Raw genomic sequence first — 27,178 nt, 5'->3', positions numbered from 1 at the left:
CCTCCTTCTCAGCCCCCTCCCTTAGCCCCCCAAATCCAGTCTTCCACACCTGGGGCCCCAACCCTTTGTCCTCAGGTAATTGCGGGGCGTTGCCCCTTCCCTGAAAATCCCATTGAACTCGCCTGTTATGTGCAGTAGTTCCAGACCACCCTCCCTACTCTCCCCCGCAGAAAACGACCCCTACACGTTTCCCGCAGTCCCCGCCAGGATTAAGACTCTTTGTGATTGGGGGGGAAGAGGAAAAAGCAACCTAGTGAAAAGCAATTATGACAAGCTGGAGGGAGAATGGCTTGGGGACCTCCCTCTTGGCTATGGCCGTCTAAATTCCCCAGGAGTTGGGGGTGTCAGCCTGGGCTCCAGTGCTCACCCAGGGAGAGGTGACTGATCCCTCCACCCCCATCCACTTGCACCACACTCCACTCACCTCCCCTTTTGACTAAACCAGCCCCCATCCCCCACCCACTTTCCATTCTTTCCTTATTTTTAGGCCACTGTTGGAAGAGGGGAAAAAGGGATGTCTTTCATCCTTTCTTCTCTCTCCAAAATCCACACCCCCTCTCCCCTTAACATTTTCGCAGAAAGGGAAGGGAAATTGAGGCTGGGTGGGGGGGGGGGGTCCATACGCAGAAGGGAAGGCTCAGGGAAGTGTTCCGAGAGAAGAGCAGAGAAGGGGCCATAGCTAGGAAGGGCCTCCCCCCTTGACAAGATTAAAAGCCGTGGCAAAAGAGGAAAGGGGCGGGTTTTATGGCCTCTTAGTTCCACTCCCCAAATGCACACCTGGAGGCGTCTGGAAAGCCCACCAGAGGAGCTCCGGGCTGGGAGGAAGGCGGGGGTGAATTGCCCCTGCCGCCCGGCACACCCCGCCCTCTCTAGCCTCAGCCTCTAATCGCGTTTTCCCCTAGGTGTGGCCCCCGCCCCGCCCCCCACGGGGACCTGGGCGCTCGGGACGCGGGCTCGCCCTCCCTCCCCTTCTGCCCCTCCGCGCTCCTCCCCCACCTGACCTCCTCACCGGAAAAAAGCAATCTGGCGCCCGGCGAGGAGGCTGCAGCGCCCGCGGCTGCCCGGCCAGTGGACTCAGGCCCCGGTGGCTCCGGCCGGCCCCAGGATTGGGGTTTCTGCGCCCCAGCAGGTCGCACAGGATGCGCGGTGCCAGCCAGGAAACTCGAGCCCGCGGAGGAGGGGCGCGCCGTGGGCCGCCGGCCTCCCGCGGGGTGGAGGTGCGGGGCCTGCCGGCCATCCCTCCCTCTTGGCTGCCCCTGTCCTTGTCCCCTGCCCCTGCGGGGACGTGTGGGGCCCAGCCGGCCTCCACCTGTCGCACCACGCCCGGGCCTGTGCGCTCGGCTCCTCTCCTCTCGGAGAGAAGTTTGTCGCAGTTTGTCCCCAGTTCAGTTTTGCCGTTCCCCCGCACCCCTTCAGATAACCTGTTTGCAAGAAAATGGTTTTATTCCGGGGCTGGGAGTTGAGGGATGGGGGTGCAGGCCTGGGTAGTGGAATGTGAAGAATGGCCAGCCCTCTTTTTTTTTTTCTCCCTCTTTTTTTTCTTCCTACCGTCTGGCCAGGAGGAATTCGGAGGCTGGGGGCAGACTGAGGGAGACGCGGGGAGGAGAATTTGAGGAGCCTTGAATCCGCTGACTTTCCCATTCGGTTCAGGGAGCCTGACTTTTCTACCTTCCTTCCCGGGAGCCCGCTCCACCCTCAGGGGAGACTCCAGCGTGGGCCCCGGGGAGCCGCCCTAGTTAGTGGCAGTCCTGCTCCTTTCCAGCGGGGGTGGGGTGGGGGGGGGTGGCTGTGATGCTCGGTGGTCCTCAGCATCCCCCTTGGGGGCTCTGGCTCCCCGGCCCCCACCCCCAGCCCAGTCTTTGGATTAGGAAGGGAGGGGAATGGGAAAGCCCGAGAGTGAGGGGCGGTAGCCCGGGTCCCCACTACGTCAGGGGCTGTGGCCTCCGCGTGCGCTTGGTCCGGCGGGTAGGGGCCGAGCCCACGAACTCGAACTGCTTCTGCCTCTCGGCGTGGTTGGGGAAAGGCAGCTGGCCCTGGTAGAGGCGCTTGATGAAGTGAGCTTCTCGTTGGTTCTGGCGGCTGCGGGAGGCCTGACGGGGCCGACCCTGCCGTGTGAAGGCCATGAACCAGCCCTCATGCCGGGCATTCTGGAAGGCCGTGTAATTGTTCTCCAGCACGATCTCGGTGAACACGCAGTCTTTGCTCTTCCCGCTGGGCTGCCGGGGGTAGGAAGGAGAGAAGGGGAGTTTGTCTGCCCACCCTCGCTGGCATCTGCCTTATGGGCCTGTGTTATAGGACCAAGGAAGGAACCACAGAGACTGGGAGCCCAAGAATGTCTGCGTGGTGAGGTGGGCACCCTTGATGGAGAGGCAGAGGTGGAGGGAGGAACAAACTTTGCTGATGTCGGATCTGAACTTAAATACAACCTTGTCCTTTAAGTTGTACACCTTGAGCAAGGTATGTAGCCAGACTGAGCCTTGGTTTATCCAGCTGGGTGTAATGATCAAGGTAACTATGCAGTTCAGTGCATACCCAATGGGCACTCCTAAAGCAGAACAGTCCTCTATCTGGGTGAATGGTGTTGGTGGGTGGAGGGAGGGTAGGCAACAGTGTGATGGAAAGAAGGGGTAAACGTGTGTAGAACACCAACTATGTCAAGAACCAGGCATCCACCCATCTGGCTCTGTAGATAATCTTGACACTATGCCCATTTTACAGATGAGAAGACTGGGACTTGACAAAAATAAGCAAATATTTGAGAACAGCCAGAATCAGAATGCAGGATGGGCTGATGCAAAAGGAAATGGAATTCTCCCTGCACAACTCTGGACCCACCATTACAGAGAGAGTGACTAGCGGTTACACTAGTAGGTGGTTAGTATGAATTTTGCCACTTGGAGCCTGTGGACTCCACTTACCTTGGGCGAGGGTTAAGACGGGAACTTCTGGCCTTCTCAACACTGATCAGACCTTAGCCCTCAACACGAGGGCCGGCACGTGATGTAGGTGCTAAAATTCTTCCTCACTATACTGAGAAATTACCTCATAAACCAGAGCCAAGGATCCTTATGGATCAGCCAGTGTTCTCAGAGGGCTTCTAGACCCACAGGGACTAAAGGGATCAGAGAGAGGCTGAATGGTGGGATGAGAGCAGAAGTCACAGTCCTGGGTGGGGCCTGGCAGAGGGTGGTGGGATGCTGCGGGACCTGGCCTGCCCTCACCCCAGGAAGACAGACTCATCTGTTACTCCCTGTCCCCCAGGCCTCACCTTTCCGATGAGCTTGCCCCTCTTATTCATACAGATGTATTTCTCACTCTCAGCCCCCTTGATGCGCACCCGGCTTCCAAACGTGTCCGTCTCCACTATGAGCTTGGCTGTGGGGAGGGGGAGAAACCTCCGTCCATTGGGGCTGCCAGCCCAGGGGTGCAGCAGGGGGCCTGACTTCTGAATTTGGGTGGGGGTGAGGGGCATGGGGAGGCCCTTGGAGCAGGCGAGGCCAGACAGGGGTGTGGGTGGCCTCCCAGGAGGGCTGGGTCTCACCGAACTTGTTGCCGTCCTCGGCGGTGGCGGAGATGCGACGCCCGGTAACCTGCACGTGCTTGCCGCTGGTCCGGCTGTAGAGCTGGTACTCACGGATCTGCCGCCGGCTCAGCTGGTCAGTCATGGCGCCCTGGTCCCTCACGTACTGGTTAAAATTAGGAGACGGGTGATTCTCCCCCTTTGCGGTTACCAAGGGAAAAATAGTGTCAATTTGCTTTGGGTGACACCACCGCAGGTCCATCCGGGGGAGGGGTGCGGAGGTGAGTGTGGTGGGGGCAGGTCATTTGCCCTGTGAAGTAGGGGGGGTGGGGGAAGGGGGCACTTGGCCGTGACCTTCCCAGGCCAGTGTGTAAGCCAGTCATCATGACCTCATGGGTCCTCATCTGCCCTGAAGCAGAGGACTGGTAGCTGCCCAGGCTCGAGGGACACTTGGGGACACAGTTCAGGTCTGGAATGGTGACCCTGGGAGCTGGAAGGAAGCTTCAAGCTGGTGCTATATGATCTCCATGATCTAGGGAGGAGGTGCATGGGGCCACACAGCTGGTTAGTGACAGACCCCTGCCCTGCCTCTAGGATGGGAGCTTGTCCCTTTTCCAAAATGCCAGGGGCTTGGTTCTGTTAGCCAGGGTGACCAGATTTCTCCCCAGTCCTCTGCACAGCCCACGCCTAGCACATGCACACACATAGATGTGTGCACGCTCCCACACATGTACGTGCACACACAGCAGCTGGTCTACGGACCATTGTGGGGACACTAAGACTCTTCTCTGTAGCTCCTGCTGGTCCCCTGGAAGCATTTCTTCACACCTCTTTACACTGCTAACCAAGAATTCCTGAGCTCACGCCCATCTCCCCTGCCACTCCCCCTAGGTGCTCAGGGCTCTCGGTGAAGCCATTGCCCCATCCAGCATTCCTCCCTGCTCTAGGGTTGAGAGGCCTCCTTCGTGGAAGAAGGCAGAGAGGTACTATCAGTGTGGGCCCAGGGGCTGTTCTGGGAGGCTGTCTGCCAGGCAGGGGTGATACTGCCTCCCACTGCTTCCCCAGCGGGGAAAGGGGCTGTTGCCACCATGCATTGTGCTCCATACAAAGCCAGGACAAGTGCCTTCTCCAGCATAGTCTCTCCTTATCCATCTGCAGCGCTGAATGGGAAAGAAGCAGACCACTTCCTGCCTGCTCACTCTCCGGCAAGGTGCACACCTGGATGACATTTCTCAGCTGACAGCTCCGGCTCTAGCTCTAAAATGTTTCTCCACATGGATCCTGCCGGCCTGTGCTGGGACCGCCTTTCCATGCCCCAGATTCCTGAGTCCACCTTGATCCCAGCTCAATCGCAACCATCTGGACAGAGCTAGACCCCCCAGCCCCCGCATCTGTAAGGGGCCTGTATCTCCTGGAGGGAGGGGTGGGAAGTATCAGCTTGGAGGAAGCGGGAGGTGAGGGAGCAGCTCCAGGCTGACAGCGGAACCTTCGGGAACCTGCGCAGGGTTAACCCTTCATGTGTGTGTGTCACTGCCCAGGGCGGACCCCAGCTCCCCACAGCCCGGGAGTGTTGCCAAGACCCCAGCCCGTGGGAGCAGGGTCTGCCCATCCCACTTCTCCACGGCCCTGAGAAAACCTGAGGCCAGCATTTGGGGTGGGGGACCTGCCTCCGTGCCAGGGGGAGGGGGTCCGGCCCGTCCCCAGCCCCAGCCTCCTGGCCCAGGTTCAGACCTTCCGCCCCTCTTGGCGGGCAGCCTCCTCCTGTCTGTCTGTTCCAGGTCAGGAGCAGAGAGGGGGCCCCCTCCCCAAAACCCCCTCCTCTCCCCATCCCCCTTCTAGCCCTGCACAAAAGCAGCCCCACGCCCCCCCAACAGCCCACAGCCCACAAGTCGCTCTCCCCGCGGGACCTGGCCTGTCCCTTTCATGTTCCCGCTGCGGGGTGGGGGTGTGGGGGACCTCCCCTTCCCCTGCCGCAGACAGCTGCTTGTCAGACGGCTCCTCAAGCATGGCTGTGGTCCGGCCTGCTGGCCCCCCCACCAAGGGGGGCGAGGGGGCACTTCAAGGGGGAAAGGACAGCTTTGCCACCTTCCTGGAGTCCTGAATGGGGCCTCAGCCAGGCCATAAACGCCTTGGCCAGCCGCACCATTGTGCTAATTCCCCCTCCTGAACAGGTTGGGCCCACCCCCAGCCCCCTCCTGGCTGGGCTGGGGGCTTTCTTCTTGCTCTCCCTGGATGTGTGAAGCAAAAGGCCTGGAACGGGGGCTAGAGCAAAAGGGGGAAGGAAAAGGGGGGGTGTCTCTCTCTCTCCCACCCCCCCACCGCTTCAAAGGCAGCCCCTTTCCCTCGCTCAGAGAAAAGGCATTTACCTTCAAAAAAAGTCCCCACTGGCTATGAAGAGAAGCCGGCCTCTGGCCTGGGAAAGCCAAGAGATGTCTCCCCAGAGCGGTTCTGGACCAGTGCATTTTAATAGCTGCACTTTTATGGAGGATCACAAAAAGGGACCGAGCCTCGCACGGGGGCTGAGGCTGGGGGGAGGCTGACTTGGGGTTGGGGGTGTGGAGCAGCAAACCCTTGAATCTTGTGCCATACAAACCTCTGGGCTTGACCTCACTGCCCTATAGGTAAGGAGTCGCCCGCCCTGGCTGGGCATTCTGAGTGCCAACGAGATGCCCCCCAGGACTATGACTGGCAGGACATGTGTTGGTGGGAGTGGGGTGGGGTGCGTGGTGCACACAGGTGGTTTTGCATGGAAACCTGTCCTTTCTGGGGAACTTGCAAGTATTGATACAAGCCTCACCTGAGCCATCACCTCTGCCCTCTTCCGACCACTCCCAGGCTCCATCCCTCAGGCTTGGCTGCCCCTGTGCATTTAGCCTTGGGGGGAACCCAGTGTGGAGGGATGCAGGGAGCGGAAGAGACCCCAGGGGAACTGGGCTGAAATGAAAACATCTGTCAATCCCCAAATCTCCTACCCCATGCCATTCCAGCCCCCCAAACCTCAAGAGTCTCCTGCACCGGGAAGAGGCTAGGATATGCCTCTGTCCACCGAAAGGAGACTGCACCCCCACCCCCGCATTGGTAGGGTGAGAGAGATGGGAAAAAGCTAGGTGGGGGTAGTGGGGGGATGCCCACCTACCTGAGTTTGACAGCAGAGAATCAGCAGCTGCAGGCACCTGTGTGGGAGACAAGGTGGACCTGGTTGTGGGTGCCAAAACAGCCAGCCCAAGAGTACACCAGGTGCCCACCCCTCAGTCCTCGTGGCAGTCCCGGGACCATTAAGTCTGCCCCCAAGGCTGGAAATGGCAACAAGACAGCGGGGTCCGAGAGCAGTGCACTTACAGTGTGAGGTTGGGCAGCAAGCGGGCGGCTCCCATTGCCGGAGAGATTTCTTGGGGCCGTTTGCCCTCCTGCCCCCAAAGTCAGGAGCAGATGTGGGCAGTCCCCAGGGGCAGAGTCCCAGAGAAGCCAAGGTCTCTTCGAGCCACAGGTTTTCAGTGGAGAAGAGGAGAGAGAGGGGAGGAGGAGAGAGGGGCGGAGGGTGGAGGGGGAGGAGGGTATAATTGGGAGACTGAGGTGTGAGGAATCCACCTTCTCTGCAAAGCAGCCACTGGTGGGGCGCTGCCAGCCTCTGGGGGGGCTACCCAAGCACAGAGGATGGAGCTGATGGGGGCTCCTGGATCAGGAAGACAGGCTCCTGCGTTGTTGCAGACCCTCAAGGACCTCAACAGCAGGGCCCCTCCTCCTCTCTCCTCCTCCTGGCCCACTTCCCCAAGGGTGAGCCGCAGGTATCAATCAGTCCAGGCCTGGGGTCGCTGATTCTGGCTCTCTGGGTGGAAATTACCAGGAGCAGCCTTAAAAGGAGGAACCTCCCTCCAGGGGGCAGGAGGTGGGCTTGGCTAGGCGCTTCCACTGCCTCTGTCACCCCTTGCTCCCCCTATCTGCTGTCTGGTCACCGGGAAGGAGGGGTTAAGGCTCTCCAGACTAGCAGCAAATAGGGGGTGCTCCAACTTGGGAGCCAGGGGCAGGGAGACCGCACAGCTGGGGCTCTGGGTGGATCCCCTGGAGGAAAGCAGGCATCAGCCACTTGCCTCTGGGTCTCCGCAGTTTCCTCTGAGAGATAGGCACAGTGATGCCTCGGGATGTTAGAGGACCCAGTGGGATGGTCACGCTTAAGCAGAAGCCAGAGATATATTTCCTGGGCCCCAGTTGGCATTCCCCCCAGGCCAGAAGCCATCTCTAGTGCCTCTGGGAGCTGAGAGGAGCCTGGGGCCTCCTCCTCTCGTCCCCCAGCAGCTGTCTGGGATAAAGTGCCCAGCAACCTCCCAGTGGTCCCACACTGCCCAGTACCATGCCAAGTATCACCCCATTCTGCAGGTGAGAAAACTGAGGCACAGGGATAGGTCATTTGTTCAGGATCACCCAGCTAGTCCCTGGTGGCTCAGATGGTGAAGAATCTGTCTACACTGCAGGATACCCATGTTCAATCCCTGGGTTGGGAAGATCCCCTGAAGAAGGAAATGGCAACTCACTCCAGTATTCTTACTTGGGAAATCCCATGGATAGAGGAGCTCAGTGGGCTACAGTTCATGGAGTCTCAGAGTCAGACATGACTGAGCGACTAACACACGTCCACATACCCATCTAGCAAATGATGTGGTCAGGTTTCCAAAGTCCCTGCTCTTTCTCTTCCACATGCATTCTTTCTACTGTGTCCATGCCCTCCCGGCCCAGCACAGCACCCATTCAAGATGACCCAATATCCCCGGTCCTGGAAGCTGATGAGCAGGGACTCTACACCAGGGTTCCTTCCCTGCAGAAGTTGGCTGATGGTGGCTGTGGGAGGGGGCTAGTGCTTAGGGGGCATCTCTGGGGGAAACTCACACTTCAGCTCTAGGCTCCCTGGAAGTCACAGTGCCCCCAGGTTGGGAAGAGAAGGGGAAGTGCTGGCTGGGGATTTATTTACCTAAAGAGATGAGGCAGAGGGAGAAACTCTCACCTTCAGGCCTCCTTCTCACCTTCCTGAGCTGGAACAATCCACAAAGTTGTCTGCCACCCCTCCCCACCCACCAACAAGCAGGGACACCTCGGGTCCAACTCCATGCTCACTCCCAGCTCCACCCCAGGCGCCCCGCTGGGGGCTCAAGGGTGAGTTGAGCCTGAGCTGGCCTGGGGGGTGCAGTGTTGTCCCCGGCCCTGATGTCTCTAACTACGTGCCCTGGGTTGGAAGCAGTCCGCATGCGTGCTTGCGTGCTCAGTCACCTCAGTTGTGTCCAACTCTTTGTGACCATATGGACTGTAGCCCACCCAACTCCTCGGTCCGTAAGATTCTCCAGGCTGGAGAGGGTTGCTGGAGAGGGTTACTGGAGAGGGTTGCCATTTCCTCCTCCAGGGGATCTTCCCCCCGACCCAGGGATGGAACCCATGTCTCTTAAGTCTCCTGTGTTGAGAGGTGGGCTGTTTACCACTTGTGCCACCTGGGAAGCCCCGGAAGCAATCAGAAAGAATGTTAAAACTGGAAGGGATCTTAAGAGATTCTTCATCTGGTCCCACCTCCTCATTCACCCGCGAGGTCCAGAGAGGGTCTCCCAGCTAGTTAGCAGAGCAGTTGGGACAAGGTACCAATAGTCCCCCTGGTTATTTCCATTTTCCACATTGGCACCATCACTGGGGGCCCCATTTAAACTCTGTCTCTCCCACGGCAACATCCTGATTCTAACTCTCCACTGTGATTGGTGCCGGCTCCCTCTATGGAAGCCATGCCCTCATCCTCACCTGTTCTTACTCCCTGGAAGAGTATTAAGAGCTACTTTCTTCTGACCTCAATCCCTAGGACTCACAGGTAAGAGCGGAGAGGCTTAAACTTGGGGTCTGGGGTGGTGGGGTAAGCTCGGGGAATGGAAGGTAGTGAGGAGAGCCAGGTGTGAGGAGTTCCATCCAGGTCCAAGGTCTCTGAGCCAGAGAGCCTGGTTCCTGTCAGTGGGGGAAGGGCCTGCTCTAACTGGCCAGCCCCCAGCCCAGCCTGGGTCTCCATGGTAACAGATGCCCGCTGTCAAGCTTGACCTTGGGGCTCAGCCAGGGGGCTGGTGCCAGGGACTCTGGGGCACTGCTGGGTAGCCTGTTTGTGCTCTTCATCCCTTCCTATTCTGCACCTGCAGGCCTGGTTTCTGACTCTGTTTGCTTCTTTACCCCGTGGGAACCCTAGTGATGGGCCCCAAGTGAGGAATCTTTCAGGCCTGGCCTCTGAATTTTATCCCTCTTCCCTGGCCCAGGTCCTTCCAGGCTGTGTGACCTGTGGCAAGTTCCTTCACCTCTCTGGTCTCAGCTTCCTAATTTTTCAAAAGGAAATGGCCACAAGCGATGATGTCAAAACTACCATCCATCACATCAGCTAAGAGGAAGGACACTTCCTGCAAAGGGTCAAGGGCTACAGGAATGAGGGAGAGAGAGGCAGAGACCCTCTTATGTAGTCCAGCCTGAGTCTACCTAAACTTTGACTTTCTCCCCTGATTCGAGGTAGCTGGGAGGGGCCAGAAGGGTAGAGTTCATTAACATTTATGGGGGGTGGCAGGAGGTGCTAAGGGGAGTGAGAAGTAGCCTGGGCCCTGGTGGTTAATCCCATCCCCTAGTGCCAAGTTCAACACCCCCCAGCGGGGACGTCTCACGCCTGCCACTAGCAGCCCAGCTTGTGCAGACAGGCGTGCAGACAGGCGGCCACCTGCAGGCCTGCCCCTCGTCACCACCTGCTCGACCTCAGCCCACCCCTTTCCTGTTGACAAACAGAAGAGCTTGGGCTGAGGAAGGGTGAAGGGCAAAGGCCTCTGCAGCAATGCGGATCCCCCCATCTTTGCTATTTGATCCCCACCACCAGCCAGCACGTGGAAATCAAGTATCAGCAGTCTAGCTGTTGACTGCCTGTGGCTGAGTCAGAGGAAAGGAGAACAACAGGGGCGCTTGCCTGAGGCTGGAGCAGGGGAGAAGGCCCTGAGGGGAACATGGGCTTGGCTATAACTGAGCTCTGAAGCTGCCCGTCCTGGGCTCCAGTTACGCACGGACTCAACGCTAACCCCTGCTCTCAGTTTGAGACTTCCCAATGCCCTCCAAGTTTCATGTCTCCCTCTCACCCACAGGGTGGTTAAGAACAGGGCCAGACTATCTAAGCCTGAATCCTGGCTGTGTGACTTTGGGGCAAGTTAACCTCTCTGTACCTCACTTTCCACATCTGAGAAATGGGGCTAATAATACCCTCCTCTGGGCAGAGTCATGAGGATTAAAGGCGTGAATCCACTGAAGGCACTCAGAGCAGTGCCCAGCTAACAGTGTGATCACCGCAATCACATCAGCCTCCTTTCTGCCCATATCTCTGTGCTTGTTCCGCCTCTGGCCCTTTGCACCCTCTGCTCCTGGGAATGTCCTTCTGCCAGCTCCACACGTACCCATCATCCCTTTCCTGTCCATGGTCTCCTTTGAGGCACCTTCTCAGATCTAACTAAACAGCCTACCCCCACCATCGAAATTAGCCTGTTCTACTTCCTCCGCAGTGCTTGTTGGTCATTGAAATTACGTTGTTGGCTCTTCGTTTCTACTAGACTCTAGGCCACTTGAAGGAAGTTGTCTTGCCCACCCCATATCTTGGTGGCATGAGGCCACAGTCAGTGCCAGCTGCCTACCTGAAGCCAGACCTGATGTCCCCTGTCACTCTGGGTGACTGAGGTCAGTGTTCTCCCTTGTTAGAAGGCAGGACAAAATTCACATCTGCCTCATGGGGTGTAGAAAGCAGAAGCAAGAATGCCAGCCCTGGACTTCCCTGGTGGTATAGTGAAGAAGAATCTGCCCGCCAATGCAGGGGACATGGGTTTGATTCCTGGTCTGGAAAGATCCCACATGCTGCAGAACAACTAAGCCCATGTGTCCCAACTGCCGAGCCTGTACTCTAGGGCCTGTGACCAACAACTACCGAAGCATACATGCCTTAGAGCCCACGCTATGCAACAAGAGAAGCCACCACAGGGAGAAGCCTGAGCAGGGCAACGAGAGGAGCCTCCACTGGCTGCAACCAGAGAAAAGTCCGTACAGCAGTGAACACCCACCCAGCACAGTCAAAAAAAAACAATGCCAGCCCTGCCCACCTCTACCTCTTTCTGGCATCAAGAGAAGCTGAATAGGGAGACTGAAGCCTGTCCTTCTGATGCAGGTGTTCAGAGACCTCTAGCCTCCTGGGACCCATACTTGGGGGGTCCTAGGGAGGGAGGGCAGAGCCAGTTCCCCATTGGTCCACTTCAGCCTGGCCAGTGGGGTGCCGATTTGAGGCAGGGAGCAGCTCAGAGAGGTTGTGCAAGTAGGCCCCAACGGGACAGCCACCTGCGTGTCACCATGGTTGAACCTGGCTCCAAAGTGGCTCTGCAGGCTGCTGGGAGCAGAAGCCCAGAGCCAGGCAATGAGTCATTCACCCCCCTTCCAATCCTCTGTTGGCCTCAAGCCAGCAATTTACTGAGCCCTGTTCTTGTGGCTCTGGCTGCTGCCCTCAGGGAATGCTAGCCTGGGAGCTGAAAGTGTTCAATGCCCACCTTCTGGAAGAGACCTTCTATAGGCTTCAGGAAGCCTGCCTGTCTCCTTACTTGGGAGGTTCCCTTGAAGGTACAGACTGACACAGACCTTCATCCTGTGAGCAGCTCCCCTCAAACAGGACGCAGACCTGGGAGAGCAGGTCTAGGCCGGGCCCTTGAGATGCAGGCTGGCCCCTTCCTGGTGGGGGGTGGTGGGCAGCTATCACCCCTCAGTTGTGTATCTTGGACAGCCAGGCCCTGCCAGAAGGGACTGTGGACCTAGGAAGACCCACCCCAGCTCTAGCTCCTTCTCCCAAAGCTAGGGAAGGGGCTGAGGCACTTGGTTCTTCCCCCCAAAGGTGGGGATAGGGGTGATGCCAGGGAGAGACAGGAAGGTAAAGAGCAGAGCACAGATGGCTGGTGTGGGCATGCCCGGGTGTGCTGGCACAAGGCCTCCCTCTGCTGGACATGTGGGCTCATTGCAGCCGGCTAGGACAGGGAGGCCTTCCCAGGTGGCTCAGACGGTAAAGCATCTGCCTGCAATGCGGGAGACCCAGGTTCGATTCCTGGGTCGGGAAGATCCCCTGGAGAAGGAAATGGCAATCCGCTCCAGCACTCTTGCCTGGAAAATCTCATGGACGGAGGAACCTGATAGGCTACAGTCCATGGGGTCGCAAAGAGTCCGACACGACTGAGCGACTTCACTTTCAGGACAGGGAGACACTGCAGAAACAAGGTCCTAGCAAAGCAAACTTTATTGTGACTGTGAGTCAGGGCTCTTCCTGCAGCAGCCGAGAGTTGGGGTGAGAGGCTCTTGTGTTGCCCCCCCATCGTGTCCATCACATTCAGACTCAACACGGTGGTCTCACGGGCCTTCCCTTGGTCACTGCAGCCAGGCGCTCCTGGCTCCTCATCTCTTTTTAACGTCCTGGCTTTTTAGGTCTGGGTGTGGATTTGGCATAGGAGAGAAGGGGGGCTCCAGTGTCCCACCCCCTCCCGATCCTAGCGCCTTCCCAGAGACCATCCCCACTTCCCCAGGAGGACAGCCTCTTAGCAATACTCACTTTCCAGCAGGGCTCCCTTTAAGATGCTGTCTGGAATGGAGTGGGGTTGGACAAGGAGTGGGAATATGGATTAGAGAGAGACTCAGCTCCATGCCAATAGCCTCAGGCCCTTGTACTAGAGCCCAGGCTGCAGAGTTGAGCCCTGGACACTTCCAGGAAGCAGGGACTGTGATTTAGAGGTTCACTTCTCCACCTGTCACCTACCAGGGACCAACTCTCTCTTTTTTTTTTTAATTATTTCTTGGCTGTGCCACAAAGCATGCAGGATCTTAGTTCCCCAACCAGGGATCAAACCTGTGCTCCCTGCAGTGGAAGAATGGAGTCTTAACCACTGGACCACCAGTGGAAGTTCCTCTTTTCAAAACAAGATTTTTTTTTTTCTTAAACTTCTATCTGCTTTATTTGTGTATAAGACACAAATAGTTCTTTATCATAAAAGATGTTAACCACCTTGCACAAAATATAGCAAATAGAGATGAGAATAAACTACCTATAATTTTCTTTACCTCCTACCAATATTAACATTTTGTTTCCCTTCAGAACTTTTTGTTCTGAAAACATGTGAAATAAAATGAAAATAATATCCTGTTGTCTGAATTCCATAAACACTTTTCAGCTTGCTATATTCTTCGTGGGCATTATGTTGCATTCCATTGAGAAGACGTGACAGTTTAAGCAATTGTTACATAGACGGATGTTAAAATGCTTCCATTTTATACTATTATTAGAATAATGAAGTGATAAGTTTCTTAGTGCATATGTTGTTTAGCTGCTAAGTTGTGTTGGACTCTTTGTGACCCCATAGACTGTAGACTTCCAGACTCCTCTGTCCATGGGATTTCCCAGGCAAGAATACTGGAGTGGGTTGCTATTTCCTTCTCCAGGGGATCTTCCGGACCCAAGGATGGAACTCGAATCTCCTGCACTGGCAGGCAGAGCCACCTGGGAATAATTTCCCCCATATTTCAGATGGGGTTCTTTGGAAGGAACTGCCATAAGTGGAATGAAATCAGAAGAGAAGAACTGCTAATCCTTTCAAAAAGGCTCTGCCAACCAACAGCAGCAGTCCACCGTGCCCCCACGTACCACACACCTGCACACACATGTAGCATTCTCTTTCAAGCACTGTGTATCTCAGTTAAAAGAGATACTAATTGTGGCTAATTTAATAGATGGAAAGAGTTACCTTACTGCCTCCTCTTTTTTTTCCATCTTTTTTTCCTGGAAACCAACACGAGCATTAGGGGGAGTCTGGGTGAGGCCAGGGCCAGAGAAGACTTGGGCTGAGCACTTGGCAGGGGTTGCCTGGAGCCTCTGCCCAGGTTTCTGGGGAGTCCTGGGGCACCCCTCCCTCACCTTGGCAGCACTTGTCTGCTTCTGGGGTGCCAGCCTCTTCACTTGTTTGACGGGCGTCTCCTCCAGGAACATATCAATATCTTCATCGTCGTCATCATCATCTTCCTCCTCCTCCAGGTCATCCTCCTCCTCTTCCACTTCATCCCAGAATCGATCTGAAATGTCAGCGATGGCATGGGAGATGGGGCAGGGCCTCGGGGCCCTGGGATCTCTGCCCAGCTCCCCTTCCCAGATCTCCCAGTTTGGGAGTGGGAAGCATTTGCCTACCCGCCTCCCACAGACACTCTCTGGCCTCCCTGACAAAGCGCAGCTCAAGTGGGTGAGGCTGAGGCCGTGGCAGGAGGGTGGGGGAACGGGGTGAGGTACAGCTCTGGGGGCAGGAAGCGGATGCACGCCAGGAAGGAGCATGCGAGAGGAGGAGGGGGAGGGTGGGGACACAGCAGCCAAGGAGCTCAGATCTGATCCTGAGGGAGGTGGAACCTGCCTGGGGTTTGGAGCAGGAGAGAACCCTGATCAAAGAGGCACCACTGGACAGAGAAGAAGGCAGTTAAAGGGACGTGACAAACAAAGTCATCTGTTGGGGACCATGGTACTGCTACAGCTCCACATTGGGTTGGCCAAAAGTTCATTTGGGTTTTTCCATAACAGCATACAGAAAACCTGAAGGAACTTTTGACCAACTCATTACTTCCCAGGTGGCTCAGTGGTAAAGAATCTGCCTGCCAATGCAGGAGAGGTGAGTTTACTCCCTGGGTTGGGAAGATCCCCTGGAGAAGGAAATGGCAACCCACTCCAGTATTCTTGCCTGGAGAATCTCATGGACAGAGGAGCCTGGTAGGCTTTTTCCATGGGGTCACCAAGAATCAGACACGACTCAGGGACTAAACAACAATACTTCACAGCAGGTAATGTTTAAATGTGTGCTGCTACCAGGAATTATGTTGAGTGCTTTTCCTGAATACGGCATGTATTCCTTACAACTAGTCTTGGAAGATGAAACCAAGTATACCCCCACCCTCCCTGGTGTTACAGCTGAGGGGTCCGTGGTCCACAGAGGATGTGGTGGAGGGGTAAAGGAGAACCAGGTCTAAGACCTGTGCCCACGCCTTCGGTCCAGGCTGCTGGTGATCCTGTTGCCTTGGCAATCTTTTCTAACCATTCAAGAATCTATCAAGTGTTTGAGGACCTCTTACGTCCGTCCTTGTCCCTGTGCTGGGCACTGTACTCGAAGACCTTTATAGGGTCCAAGCTTGGACTTACTGTAATGTTCCTGGCCACAGAGGAACACAGGTCCAGAGCCAGCCCGGAGCTGGAACGTGACTGGAGGGGAAAACTCCAACCCCAGAACGACCTGCAGGGGGAGATGAAGGGGCATGGGGAGGGAAGGAGAGGCAGAGAAGGGGGAGGAAGAGGGGCAGGGCGAGGGGAGGAGGGGGAGACAGGACAAGGTACTGAGACCTGGCACCTGAGATGGGGGGTGGGGGAGCTTGCCTCAGGCAGAAATACTCAATTTATTCCCTCCCCTCCACCACACACTTCAGGGGTTCCCTGAACCATTCTGCACTCTCAAACCTCCTGGCCTTCCCTGCTGAGGTGGACTCTGTCAGAGAAGAACATGGATCTGATCATTTCATTCCTGCCAAGATCATAGGTGGGCTTCCAAGCTAGGGGGCAGCTGTTAAACAGAGAAATCTTATAGCCATGGACTGTACTGCATCCCCTCAAATGTTCCCACTGAAGCCCCCTAACCCTCAATGTGATGGTAACTGGGGATGAAGGCTTTGAGACATAATCAGGGTTGGATGAGGTCACAAGGGCAAGGCCCTCATCATGAGATTAGTGCCCTTAGAAGGCTAGACCAGAGAGCTTGCTTTCTCCCTGGATTGTGTGAGGACACAGAAAGAAGGTGGCCATCTACAAGCCAGGAGGAGGTCCTTGATCAAAAAGCAACCATGTGGGCACCCCAATCTCAGACTTCTAGTCTCCAGAGATGTGAGAAAGAAATGTCTGCTGTTTAAACCACTTACTCTGGTATTTTGTGATGGTAGCCAAGCTGACTAAAGCACTGATCGAATGAGAAAAGCAGATGCAAAGTTATGTTATAGTTTTACTATTGTCTTAAAGGGCTTCCCTGATGGCTCATACAGTAAAGAATCCACCTGCAGGAGACCAGGGTTTGATCCCTGGGCTGGGAAAAGTCTCTGGAGAAGGGAATGGCTACCCACCAGAATTCTTGTCTGGAGAATTCCATGGACAGAGGAGCCTGGCAGGTTATAGTCCATGGGATCACAAAGAGTCGGACACGACTGAGTGACTAAGCACAACACAGTACTGTATTGATTTTCTTTCTACTTTTCCAAAGTTTGCAAATTTTCTAGAGTAACAATAATGATACTTAAATTCCTTGAGTTCTTACTATGTGCCAGGCCCCATGCTAAGCATTTTACCTCATTTATCTTATTTAAATCTTCACAAGAAGCCCACAAAGGAGGTGCTATTACTTTACAGAGAAGGAAGTTGAGGCTTAGAGAAATTAGAGTTCCTATTTCAGACAGGGAGCAGATAAGTGAAAACAAACTCTGCAGCCACAAACACCTAGAAATGGTGGACAAAATGTAATTTGATGTTTTTGCTGCTTGCCTGAACAGTAAGACAGAAAAGAGGCTCCCCGTGGTCAGAAAGAAGAGCAGCCCTTGTAGGGGCTGATGCCACAGCAGAAGGAAAGATGTTTTCCTTGGTGGTCAAGTGGTCAAGAATCCACCTTGCAATGCATCCTGGTTCCATCCCTGGTCCAGGAAGATCCCACATGCCACAGAACAACCAAGCCCATGCTGAGCCTGTGCTCTAGAGCCGAGTGGCAACAAGAGAGGCCACTGCAATGAGAAGCCCGCACACCACAGCCAAGAGGAGCCGCCTCCATTCACAACTAGAGAAAGCCTGCACTCAGCAAAGATGACCCAGCACAGGCTCCCAAAAGAAGAAAATGTCCTTGGGCTGTGACAGTCATGTGGACAGGAGACAAAGGGCTTGGGCTCAAGAGGGGGGTTGTAATGGAGCCCCCTCATGCAGGCTGGCATCCTCAAATGCCTACATCTCAGTAAAGGATTGAGGAGAGTGGACTGAAGGACCCCAAGCCATCCAACCAGGAACGACCCACCATCAAAGGAGGGAAGCAAGAACTCCTGTGTGAGATAACAGAGTCTCTTGTGAGAAGCTAAGAGCTGTGGTTGTACCTCTCACTTACACCAAGTCTGAATTTACTTGGTGGGGACTGCCAAGTTAAAAGAGCTGTATAAAAACCCTAGGCTTGTGATATATCTGGGGCAAATGGCAGATGCAAATGAAACCCGTCTCTTGGGAGACCGAGTTCTTTTCATGCAGAATTCTTTCAGAAAACAGAACCAAACCCAACCGGAAGATGAGTTCACCATCTGAAATTACAAAACACACGAGGAACAACGCTGCTGGAGGTACCAGACGGAAACAAAATGATGGCCTAGTACAATCATGAATCTGAGAAAGAATAACGACCTAAGCAACATGAGATAAGTTTGATGAAAACCAATATAAATATAAAATAGGAATATATTTATATAAATGTAAAATAGGAATCAGAACCATAAGAACAAGATATTAACAAAAATAAAAAGAACCAAAAGCAGCTTCTAGACATCGTAAGCACTGAAATACTGCAGGGCAGCGGTGGAGACGCAGACAGAGAGAACAGACTGCGGACACAGTGGGGGAAGCAGAGGGTGGGGCGAAATGAGAGCGCAGCATTGACACATTACCATATGCAAAACAGATAGCTGGTGGGAATTTGCTGTATGGCACAGGGAGCTCAAATCTGGTGCTCTGTGACAACCTAGAGGGGCAGAATGCAAGGAGGGTGGGAGGGAAGTTCAAGAGGGAGCAGACATAAGTATACTTATGGCTGATTCATGTTACTGTATGGCAGAAACCAACACAATAAAGTAATTATCCTCCAATTAAAAATACATTTAAATAAAAAAACATGCATTGAAATCAAGTGAACAAATGGTTAAAAAGCAGAGTGAACCAGCTGAAAGAAGAATTGATAAGCTGGAGAAGTGCTGGGTAGAAAGCCCAGTATGCAGCAGAGAGAGAGAGATGAATAAAATATGAAGAACCGAACATGGTAGACAGATGAGAGGGTCCACTGTACATCCAATCAGAGTTAGGGACTGGAGAGGATGGAGTCAGTGTTCCAAGAAATAACAACCAAGAGTTCTCCAGAAACAATCAAAGACAGATCCTCAGCCATGAACAGGTAAATAAAAATGAACCCACACCTGAACATATCATGGTGAAATGACACATAAGAACAGAGAGATGATCTTAACATCAACTAGAGAGGACACATCTTCAAAAAAGAAACAATAATCAGACACACTGAGGATTTCAACAGCAACATCAGAAATCAGAAGAATGGAATGACATTGTCAATGTTTTAATGGTACCCGGGAAGCAAAATAATTATCAGACAATACAGACTTTGTGGTGTTGGAGGAGACTCTTGAGAGTCCCTCGCACAGCACGGAGATTAAACCAGTCAATCCTAAAGGAAACCAGCCCTGAATATTGATTGGAATGACTGATACTGAAGCTCCAATACTTTGACCACCTGATGCAAAGAGCCGACTCTTTGGAAAAGACCTTGATGCTGGGAAAGATTCAGGACAAGAGGAGAAGGGGCGGCAGAGGATGAGATGATTAGAAAACATCCCTGACTCAATGGACATGAGTTTGAGCAAAGTCGGGAAGACAGTGAAGGATAGGGAAGCCTGACATGGTGCAATCCATGGAGTGGCAGAATTGGACATGATTTAGCAACGGAACAACAACAATACAGGCTTTAATTCAATAAACATTTTAGGGATAAAGAAGATCACATAAAGAAAAGAATTAGGTAAGGAAGATATTTACAATTATACAAGGAAGGTAACAATTTTACAAGAAAGATAAACCTGTAAATTATATGCATCAACATAGTCCGGACATACATAAAACTACAGTAATCAAGACAGTGTGATATTAGAGGGATAGACACAGACATCAAGAGAACATAAGACCTAGAAATAGATCCACACAAATACTTGCAACCTTTTTGACAAAAGTGCGAAATCAATGAAAGGGAGGAAGCTTTTCCGACAAATGGAGCTGGAGCAATTGAACGCCCACAGGCAAAGAAATGAAACTTCACCTAAACCTCATGGCATATGTGACAGTGATCATGGACTTAGCATAAAACATAGAACTGTAAGACTTTTGGACAAAAAGCATGGAAAACCTTCATGATCTCAAACTAGTAAAGCATTCTTAGACTTAACATCAAAAATCATACAAGGAAAAATTAATACAATGGACCCTATCAAAATTAAAAACTTTTATTCTGTAAAAGTTTGCATGAAGAGGATGAAAAGACAAGTTGTAACTTGGGGAGAAAATATTTGCAAGCCATGTATTTGACAAATGATTAGGGTCTACAGTATGTAAAGAATTAGCAAAACTCAACAGTAACAATACAATTAGAAAGTGAACAAAAGACATGAACATTTAACTGAACATACAGATGGCAAAAACTGCATGAAAAGACGATCAACGTTGTTAGCCATCAGGGAAATGCGATCAAAGTACAATGAGACATAACTACACACATATTGCATGCTAAGTCGCTTCAGTTGTATCTGACTGTGCAAACTTATGGACTGTAGCCCACCAAGCTCCTCCATCCACGAGAGTCTCCAGGCAAGAATACTGAAGTGGATTGCCACGCCCTCCTCCTGGGGATCTTTCCAACCCAGGGATCTGAACCCATGTCTCTTATGTCTCCTGCATTGGCAGGCAGTTTCTTTACCACTAGTGCCACCTGGGAAGCCCACATATTGGAATGGTTAAAATAAGAGATAGTGACAACATGAATGTCAGTAAGGATGCAGAGAAACTCAGTCACTCGTGCGTTGCTGGTAGAAATGCAAAATGGTACAGTCACTTTATAAAACAGGCAGTTTTAAGAAACTACATGTGCACCCACCCCATATGGCCCAGCAATCGCACTCCTGGACTTTTATCCCAGGAAAAATGGAAACAGGCTTATACAAGAACCTATATACAAATGTTCATAGAAGCTTTATTTTTAAGAGCCCCAAACTGGAATTAGACTAGTTTTTCCACAGATGACTGGTTGAGCTGTGGTACTTCTGTACCATGGAATACCAGTCAGCAATAAAAAAAAAAAACCACACAACTTGGATGAATCTCCAGGGAGTATGCTGAGGAGGGGGGAAAACCCAACCCAGTTCCTAAGAAGTTACATATGTCTGATTATGTTTCAATGGCCATATTTTAGAAATGGAGGACTGGTGGTTGCCAGGATTGAGGGTGGGTGAGGAAACAGGAGACAGGTGAATGTGATTATAAAGGGAAAACATGAGGGATCTCTGGGCTGTTGAAACTTGGCTATGATATCTGTATCTTGGCTACGATAGTGGATACAAAACTTAGGTGAGGGCTTCCTGGGACTTAGTGGTGAAGAGTCCTTCCTGACAATGCAGGAGACACAGGTTCGATCCCTGGTCCAGGAAGATCCCACATGCTGCAGAGCAACTAAGCCTGTGGGCCACAACTACTGAGCCTGTGCTTTGCAGCCCGAGAGCTGAACTACCTAGGGTAAAGCCCGTGCACCCTAGGCTTCTCTGCAACAAGAGAAGCCACAGAAATGAGAAGCCTGTGCACTGCTGCTAGAGAGTAACCCCACTCACTGCAACTGGAGAAAAGCCCACGCAGCAACAAAGACAGTGCAGCCAAAACAGAGAGAGAAAATTAGAAAAAAGAAACTCAGGTGATAAAGTAGTATAGAACAAAACCCATGCATTGTATCAACGTCAATATCTTGGCTTTGACATTATATTACAGTTTTGTAAAATGTTACCACCGGAGAAAACTAGGCAAAACATACAGGGATCTCTCAGTATCTTTTCTTATAAATGCATGTGAATCTGTAATTATCTAAAAAATTTTCAATTAAAGAATAAGCATATACAAAGTAAACAAAATTATGAGAAGAATCTACTGAAACTTCACAATCACAGTAGGAAGTTTTAACACATTTCTTTTGGTAATCAACAGATCAGGGAGGAAAAAAAATGTATAGGTTTGACTATATAAGCTTGATTTAATGGACATACATATAATCCTATAATACTACCTTGTAGTAAGCCACAAATCAAGTTTCAAATACCACAGAATTTATATATATACATATATATATCTTTGGGAATTAAAAACTCTTAATTCATTCATGCATCAGATAAATTGTTAACAGGGGGAATTCCCTGGCAGTCCAGTGATTAAGACTCCATGCTTCCACTGCAGGGGGCGTGGGTTTGATATCTGGTCAGGGAACTAAGATCCTAAAAGTTTTGAGGCACGGGCAAAACAAACAAAAAACCCCAACAAAACAAAAAAGAATCATAATGGAAATCAGAAAACATTTAAAATAAAATTGTGAAAATATCACAAAGCACAAATTAAATGATGCAGTTAAAAAAATCTTCAGAGGGAAATTTATAGTATTCAAAATAAACAAAATGTACTTGGAAAAAATAAGCTAGAACATGAATACACTAAATAGCTAACTCAGGAAGTAAGAAAAAGGAACAAAGCAAGCCATAAATCAGTTAACCAGAGAAATTAATGAAATAGAAAATAAGGAAACAATAGAAAACACCAACAAAAACAAAAGCTTGCTCTTTGAAAAGAAAAAGGCTAATACCCAGTGATTGAAACGAAGGGAAAAAAGGAAAGATGATAAGCACTACTAAGAATTTTAAAAAGAGGAATATAATAACAGATACAGTCAAGATGAAACACTTGAAATTTCCCCATTGTCCTCTAGCTTGCATTATTTGGAGAAGTTTACTTACATCCTTGTCTTCATTCTCCTGCGTGAGATGCCTTTTTAACTCTGGCTGCTTTTAAGATTTTTCTCCTTATCACTGGTTTTGAACAATTTTATTATAGGACACACTGGGGTTCATAGAATTTCTTAGATCTGTGGATTTATCATCTAATTAGATGAAAATACACTAATGAGATTAACGGCAAATTAGGTACTGTGCAAGAAAAGAAAAATGACATTGAATAAATAAAGACTATCCAAAATGAAATACACAGGAAAAATACTTTAAGAAGACAGAGCAAAATGAAGTGTGGGGCAGGTATTGATAATTGGATTCCTCAGTAGAGATGAGAGAGGAGATGGAACAGAAAAAAAATGTTTGAAGAAATAATGCTCAAAAGTTTGCAAATGCTCTAAAAGTCAGATGATCAAAGTGTAAAAAAACAAAAGGTAAGACTCAATTATGTGTTATAGAAAAGAAATCCAATTTATACATACAGATACAGAGGTTTCAGTAAAATAACAATAAAATAGGAAAAATACACAAACACTAATACAGAGAGCTAGACTGACTATATTAATCAAACTAAGTAGACTTCAAAATATTTGTCAGCGAAAAAGGGAACATTTCATAATGATAAATGGATCAATTAACCAAAAGGATTTAATCATCTTAGAACACAGAATTTATTAGGATGTACCTAACAAAAGAGTTTCAAAATACATGGAGCAAAACTGATAATCAAAAAGAGAAATAGAAAAAAGACACAATTATTGTTGAAGTCTTCAATATTCCTCTTTCAGTAACTAAGAGATCAAGTGGACAGAAAATGAGTAAGGATATAGAAGGCTCACACAAAATCATCAACCAACATGATATAATCAACATTTACATCACAATATACCCAACCACAGGAGAACACATGTTCTTCCAAGTATAAATAAAATATTCACCAAGACAAAATATATTAAGGGCCATAAAATAAATCACAACCCTATTTAGATGGAAATCGAATAATATATATTTTCATACCACAATCAAATTAAAATAGAAATCAATTAAAGAATGAATAATGGAAAATCTCTAATTATTTGGCAATTAAAAAGCAAACATACTTCTAAGTACCCCAGGGAGTGAAGAATAAAACTAGAAAATAATTTGAACTAAATTAAAAATGAATATTCTTAGCAAAATTGGTAGGATGAAGCCAGAAAGATGCTCAGAAGGAAATCATAGCATGAAATGCTTATATCCAAAAAAGGTCTAAAAAATAATATAAGATTCATAATGAATAATATAAGATTATGCTGTAAGAAACCAGAAAAAGATCAAATTAAAACAGAAGCAGAAGAAAGAAATTAAAAATGGATAAACAATAGAGAAAGACTGATGAAGCCAAGATCTGGTTCTTGAAAAAGACTGATACAACTGTTAAACCTAACACAGGGTATCTACAAAAATCTTTTATCTGTCCGAATGGTAAAAGACTGAATACTTGCCCTCTGGAAAAAGGCAAGGGAAGTCCTGCTCTTACCACTTTTATTCATCACTGTACTTGCTGTCCTAGTCAGTGAAGTAAGACAAGAAAAAGAAATGCCAGGTATAGAGATAGAAAATGAAGATGTTAAACTGCTTTTATTCACAGATGGCATGAATAAGCACATAGCAAATTCGGTGGCATCAATAAAAAGCTGTTAGGACTAATATGCAAATTTAGCAAGGTCAGTTAGTACAAAAGCCACTTATATAACTATATGCTAGTACTGAACAATAATAAAATAAAAATTTAACATACCATTTCTGAACCTACAGCTAACATCATACTCAATGGTGAAAAGCTGGAAACATTTTCTCTAAGATCAGGAACAAGACAAGGATGTCCACTCTCACCACTTTTATTCAATATAGTTTTCTGAAGTCCTAGCTATGGCTGCTCTAAATAGCTATTTACTGGGAGGATATCAGATTTGGGGATGGGGGAAGAGGTCATACATAAATATTAAGAATTTGGATTTAATAGGTTAAGTTTGTAATATCTATTGAAGTGTTAGTTGCTCAGTCGTGCCCAACTCTTTGTGACCCCATGGACTGTAGCCCACTAGGCTCCTCTATCCATGGGATTTTCCCAGGCAAGAACACTGGAGTGGGTGGCTATTTCCTTCTCTAGGGGATCTTCCTGATTCAGGAATTGAACCCGGGTCTCCTGCATTGCAGGCAGATTCTTTACTGGCTGACCCACCAGGGATAACTATCAGATAACTGTTAACGTATTGAGTTGGACAGAGTATCTGGAGCACAAGAGAGGCTGGGTTTACAGGATAAATTTCCAAGTCTTCATTTGTACAGGTGGTCTGTAAAACTATGGGAATGGATAGATCTAGGGAGATCTTGTTGATAGAGAAAAAAATAGGTTTAAGGGCAGTTTTACACATCAACCTCCCAGATCTTTAAGGGCAGATAATCCTGGTCTTCAAATCACTGTTGTCCACAGAGAAGAAGGGAACACTTCATGCCTCTGTTCATAAGGCTAATATGCTTTGACATCCAAAGAAGATAATTTATTACATGCCAAGCTCACTTATGAGTATGTAAGTTTTAAAAAAGTGTCTTATTAACACAGCAAATCTAGAAGTTTATAATACAATCAGTAATGTTTATCTCAGGAATGCAAAGTTGGTTTAATATTATTCTATTACTATAATTTACCACATTAACAGATTAAAGGAGAGAGTGTCCTGATCATATGAATAGAAACACTTTCAATAACCAATCATGATTAAAAAGAAGAAAAGTCAATTTTTCAAAATAGAGTAGGATTAGACGGAGACTTTCTTAACCTGACAAAGGGTATCGAGCACATACTTGATATTGAATGGAGAAATGTGAGAAGCATTCCTTTTTAAAGGAATGAAACAAGGATATCTACCATTATCATTTTATCCATTATTATACTGGAGGTCCTAGCCTGTGTACCGGATTAAAAAAAAAACAAATACAAAAACTGCCATTATTCACAAAGATCTACACAGAAAACTCAAATGACTAGAAGTGAGGATTTCTGGATACACAATCTGGATACATAAACAGTGTGTAAATTACCAACAGTATACGATCACCAGCAGTAAACAGTTGAAAAATGGGATTTGAAGAAAAGTTATTTAACTTGCCCAAAGTCACACAACTAGTGAAGAGTGGACTAGAGTTCCCTGGCTGTCAAGTGGTTAGGACTCAATGCGCACAGCACCCCTCTTCCCCCCTAAAAGGGAGTGGACTAGGATGGAAACCTGGCTCCCTGCTCCTGAGTCCAGGTTTTTAGTGCTGGGCTATATGCCTCTCTAGGGCTTTCCAGGTGGCTCATGGGTATAGAATTCACCTGCCAATTCAGGAGACACAGGTTTGATCCCTGGGTTGGGAAGATGCCCTGGAGAAGGAAATGGCAACCCATTCCAGTATTCTTGCCTGGGAATTCCAGTGGACAGAGTAGCCTGGTGGGCTACATACAGTCCATGGGGTCACATGGGACACGATTTAGCGACTAAACAACAAAAAATAGCTCTCTCCGGCACCGGCCGTAAGTCTGCAGGAGCTTGTACCCCACCTTTGCGTCCGTCTGCACACAAGGGGTGAGGCCTGAGCAGGGCCTCCGCGGGCTGGAGCCAGGGTTTCCTAGGCCCTCGGGGAAGCTCACCATGGGGAGGACTGAGGCGCGAAGCGAGGCCAGGGTGAGGGGCCTCCTCTTCTTGTCGTCCGGGCTTGCCGAGGGCAGGATCTCCACGACGTTCACCTCCTCTTTGGCTTTCTCCCCCAGGGAAATCTGAGCGGGGTGGAAAAAGGGGCAGGGCGCCTCCTCATCCCCAGGGCGAGGGCGGAGGAGGGAAGCCTGGCACCAGCTGTGGGGACCAGGCAATGCCACCTGCTCTTGCGTGTCTGGCTCCTCCCTGCCCCACCTTTTCTCCCCTCCTCGGAAGAGCGGTACCCACCGTACTGAGCAACAGCACACAGTCCTGCTTCCCCACCTTTTGGGGTTTGAAGGTCCAAGTCGGCCGCTCCTGGTTTAGCTCACAGCCTGCGAAGGGAGACGGAGACAGATGGCGGAGGGCGGGCTCCAGAGAGGCGTCCTCTCTCTCCCTCCAGCCCTCTCTCTTACCCCCAAGACGTTCCCCCGCCACCAGGACCCCCGCTGCTCCAAGGACACCCTGGGGCCTCACTCACCCCAGAGCAGGCTTAGTGTCTCCTTTTCGGAGGTGCTACTAATGGGACTGCGATTCATGATGCGGGCGGGGGCCGAGCAGCTGCCGAGGAAAGGCCCGTTACAATCCCCTGGCTGGAGACCCCCGCGCGGAGCGCCCCGAGCGGAAGGGTTGCCCCGCCGGCCCTCCCAGCACCCCGAGGTGCAGCGCCCGGCACCTGCGGGGAAGGCGGCTCGGTGCTCGGCCTCAGGTCCACCCTACCCCGGGACCGAGCCCTCTCGCAACCTCTCCTCCACCTCACCGTCCCTAACTCCACTCACTTCATCGGCTCCTCCTCAGATCGCTTCCCTCTCGGGCTTCCTTACTCCGGCCTTATCGCGGCCTCACCTGAGGGCCCGCCGCCCACAGCGGGTCGTTATGAAGCCTGGGAAGGGGGCATGGGAGGGGTCTAATCAGCCCCCATCCCGTTCTTCCACTCTTTCCTCCCCTTGGAGCCTGAGAAGCACCTGGAGAGCTTGTTAAAATAACAAGCGCTAGGCCCCACCTCCACCGTTTCCTACGGAGGGATCCAGAAAATTAGCAT

General features: G+C 50.6%; 3 protein-coding genes across 8 annotated transcripts in view; all 3 read right to left on the bottom strand.

Annotated features, from left to right (window-relative positions):
- The window catches only part of DMTN (dematin actin binding protein), a 32,278-nt gene extending 31,119 nt beyond the window's left edge, over positions 1-1,159 (bottom strand). The window contains exon 1 of the mRNA XM_025281826.3: positions 1,010-1,159. The gene's annotated coding sequence lies outside the window, so the exon portion shown is untranslated. The remainder of the gene's footprint in view (positions 1-1,009) is intronic.
- A 410-nt stretch (positions 1,160-1,569) lies between these two features.
- Positions 1,570-12,684, bottom strand: FGF17 (fibroblast growth factor 17). 2 transcript variants are annotated; one of them, XM_025281839.3, is made up of 6 exons: positions 11,653-12,684; positions 6,860-6,994; positions 6,657-6,693; positions 3,542-3,719; positions 3,269-3,375; positions 1,570-2,216 (listed from the first exon to the last, which is right to left on the bottom strand). In XM_025281839.3, the coding sequence occupies exons 2-6, from the start codon at positions 6,892-6,894 to the stop codon at positions 1,923-1,925; spliced, it is 651 nt and encodes a 216-aa protein (XP_025137624.1). In that variant the 5' UTR covers positions 6,895-6,994; positions 11,653-12,684; the 3' UTR covers positions 1,570-1,922. The 2 variants fall into 2 exon arrangements, with proteins under 2 accessions (XP_025137624.1, XP_025137625.1); XM_025281840.3 differs by having other exon boundaries at positions 3,542-3,686.
- Positions 12,685-12,800: 116 nt separating this feature from the next.
- On the bottom strand, positions 12,801-27,057 carry NPM2 (nucleophosmin/nucleoplasmin 2). 5 transcript variants are annotated; one of them, XM_025281836.3, is made up of 9 exons: positions 26,916-27,057; positions 26,618-26,697; positions 26,386-26,471; positions 26,094-26,219; positions 15,744-15,834; positions 14,484-14,638; positions 14,314-14,348; positions 13,128-13,157; positions 12,801-13,005 (listed from the first exon to the last, which is right to left on the bottom strand). In XM_025281836.3, the coding sequence occupies exons 1-9, from the start codon at positions 26,918-26,920 to the stop codon at positions 12,984-12,986; spliced, it is 630 nt and encodes a 209-aa protein (XP_025137621.3). In that variant the 5' UTR covers positions 26,921-27,057; the 3' UTR covers positions 12,801-12,983. The 5 variants fall into 5 exon arrangements, with proteins under 5 accessions (XP_025137621.3, XP_044796030.2, XP_044796032.2 ...); XM_044940095.2 differs by having other exon boundaries at positions 13,128-13,153; XM_044940097.2 differs by having other exon boundaries at positions 13,128-13,153; positions 26,422-26,471.
- Between the last annotated feature and the right edge of the window lie 121 nt (positions 27,058-27,178).

Source organism: Bubalus bubalis, chromosome 3 (genome assembly GCF_019923935.1).
Source record: "Bubalus bubalis isolate 160015118507 breed Murrah chromosome 3, NDDB_SH_1, whole genome shotgun sequence".
NCBI classification, from domain to species: domain Eukaryota; kingdom Metazoa; phylum Chordata; class Mammalia; order Artiodactyla; family Bovidae; genus Bubalus; species Bubalus bubalis.
The sequence above is the reverse complement of the archived record's forward strand: the minus strand, read 5'-3'. Positions and strand labels throughout refer to the sequence as shown.

Excerpts from the sequence above, each read along its gene's own strand:
- FGF17 (XM_025281839.3), bottom strand. The coding sequence starts at position 6,894 with ATGGGAGCCGCCCGCTTGCTGCCCAACCTCACACT. Across the intron at positions 6,694-6,859 it reads TTGCTGCCCAACCTCACACT|GTGCCTGCAGCTGCTGATTC; the intron begins GTAAGTGCACTG and ends TCTCCCACACAG. Across the intron at positions 2,217-3,268 it reads GGGGCAAGCTCATCGGAAAG|CCCAGCGGGAAGAGCAAAGA; the intron begins GTGAGGCCTGGG and ends TACCCCCGGCAG.
- NPM2 (XM_044940095.2), bottom strand. Across the intron at positions 14,639-15,743 it reads CTGTGGCCAGGAACATTACA|ATCGATTCTGGGATGAAGTG; the intron begins GTAAGTCCAAGC and ends CTGACATTTCAG. Across the intron at positions 13,154-14,313 it reads AAAAAAGAGGAGGCAGTAAG|CATCTTAAAGGGAGCCCTGC; the intron begins GTAACTCTTTCC and ends CATTCCAGACAG.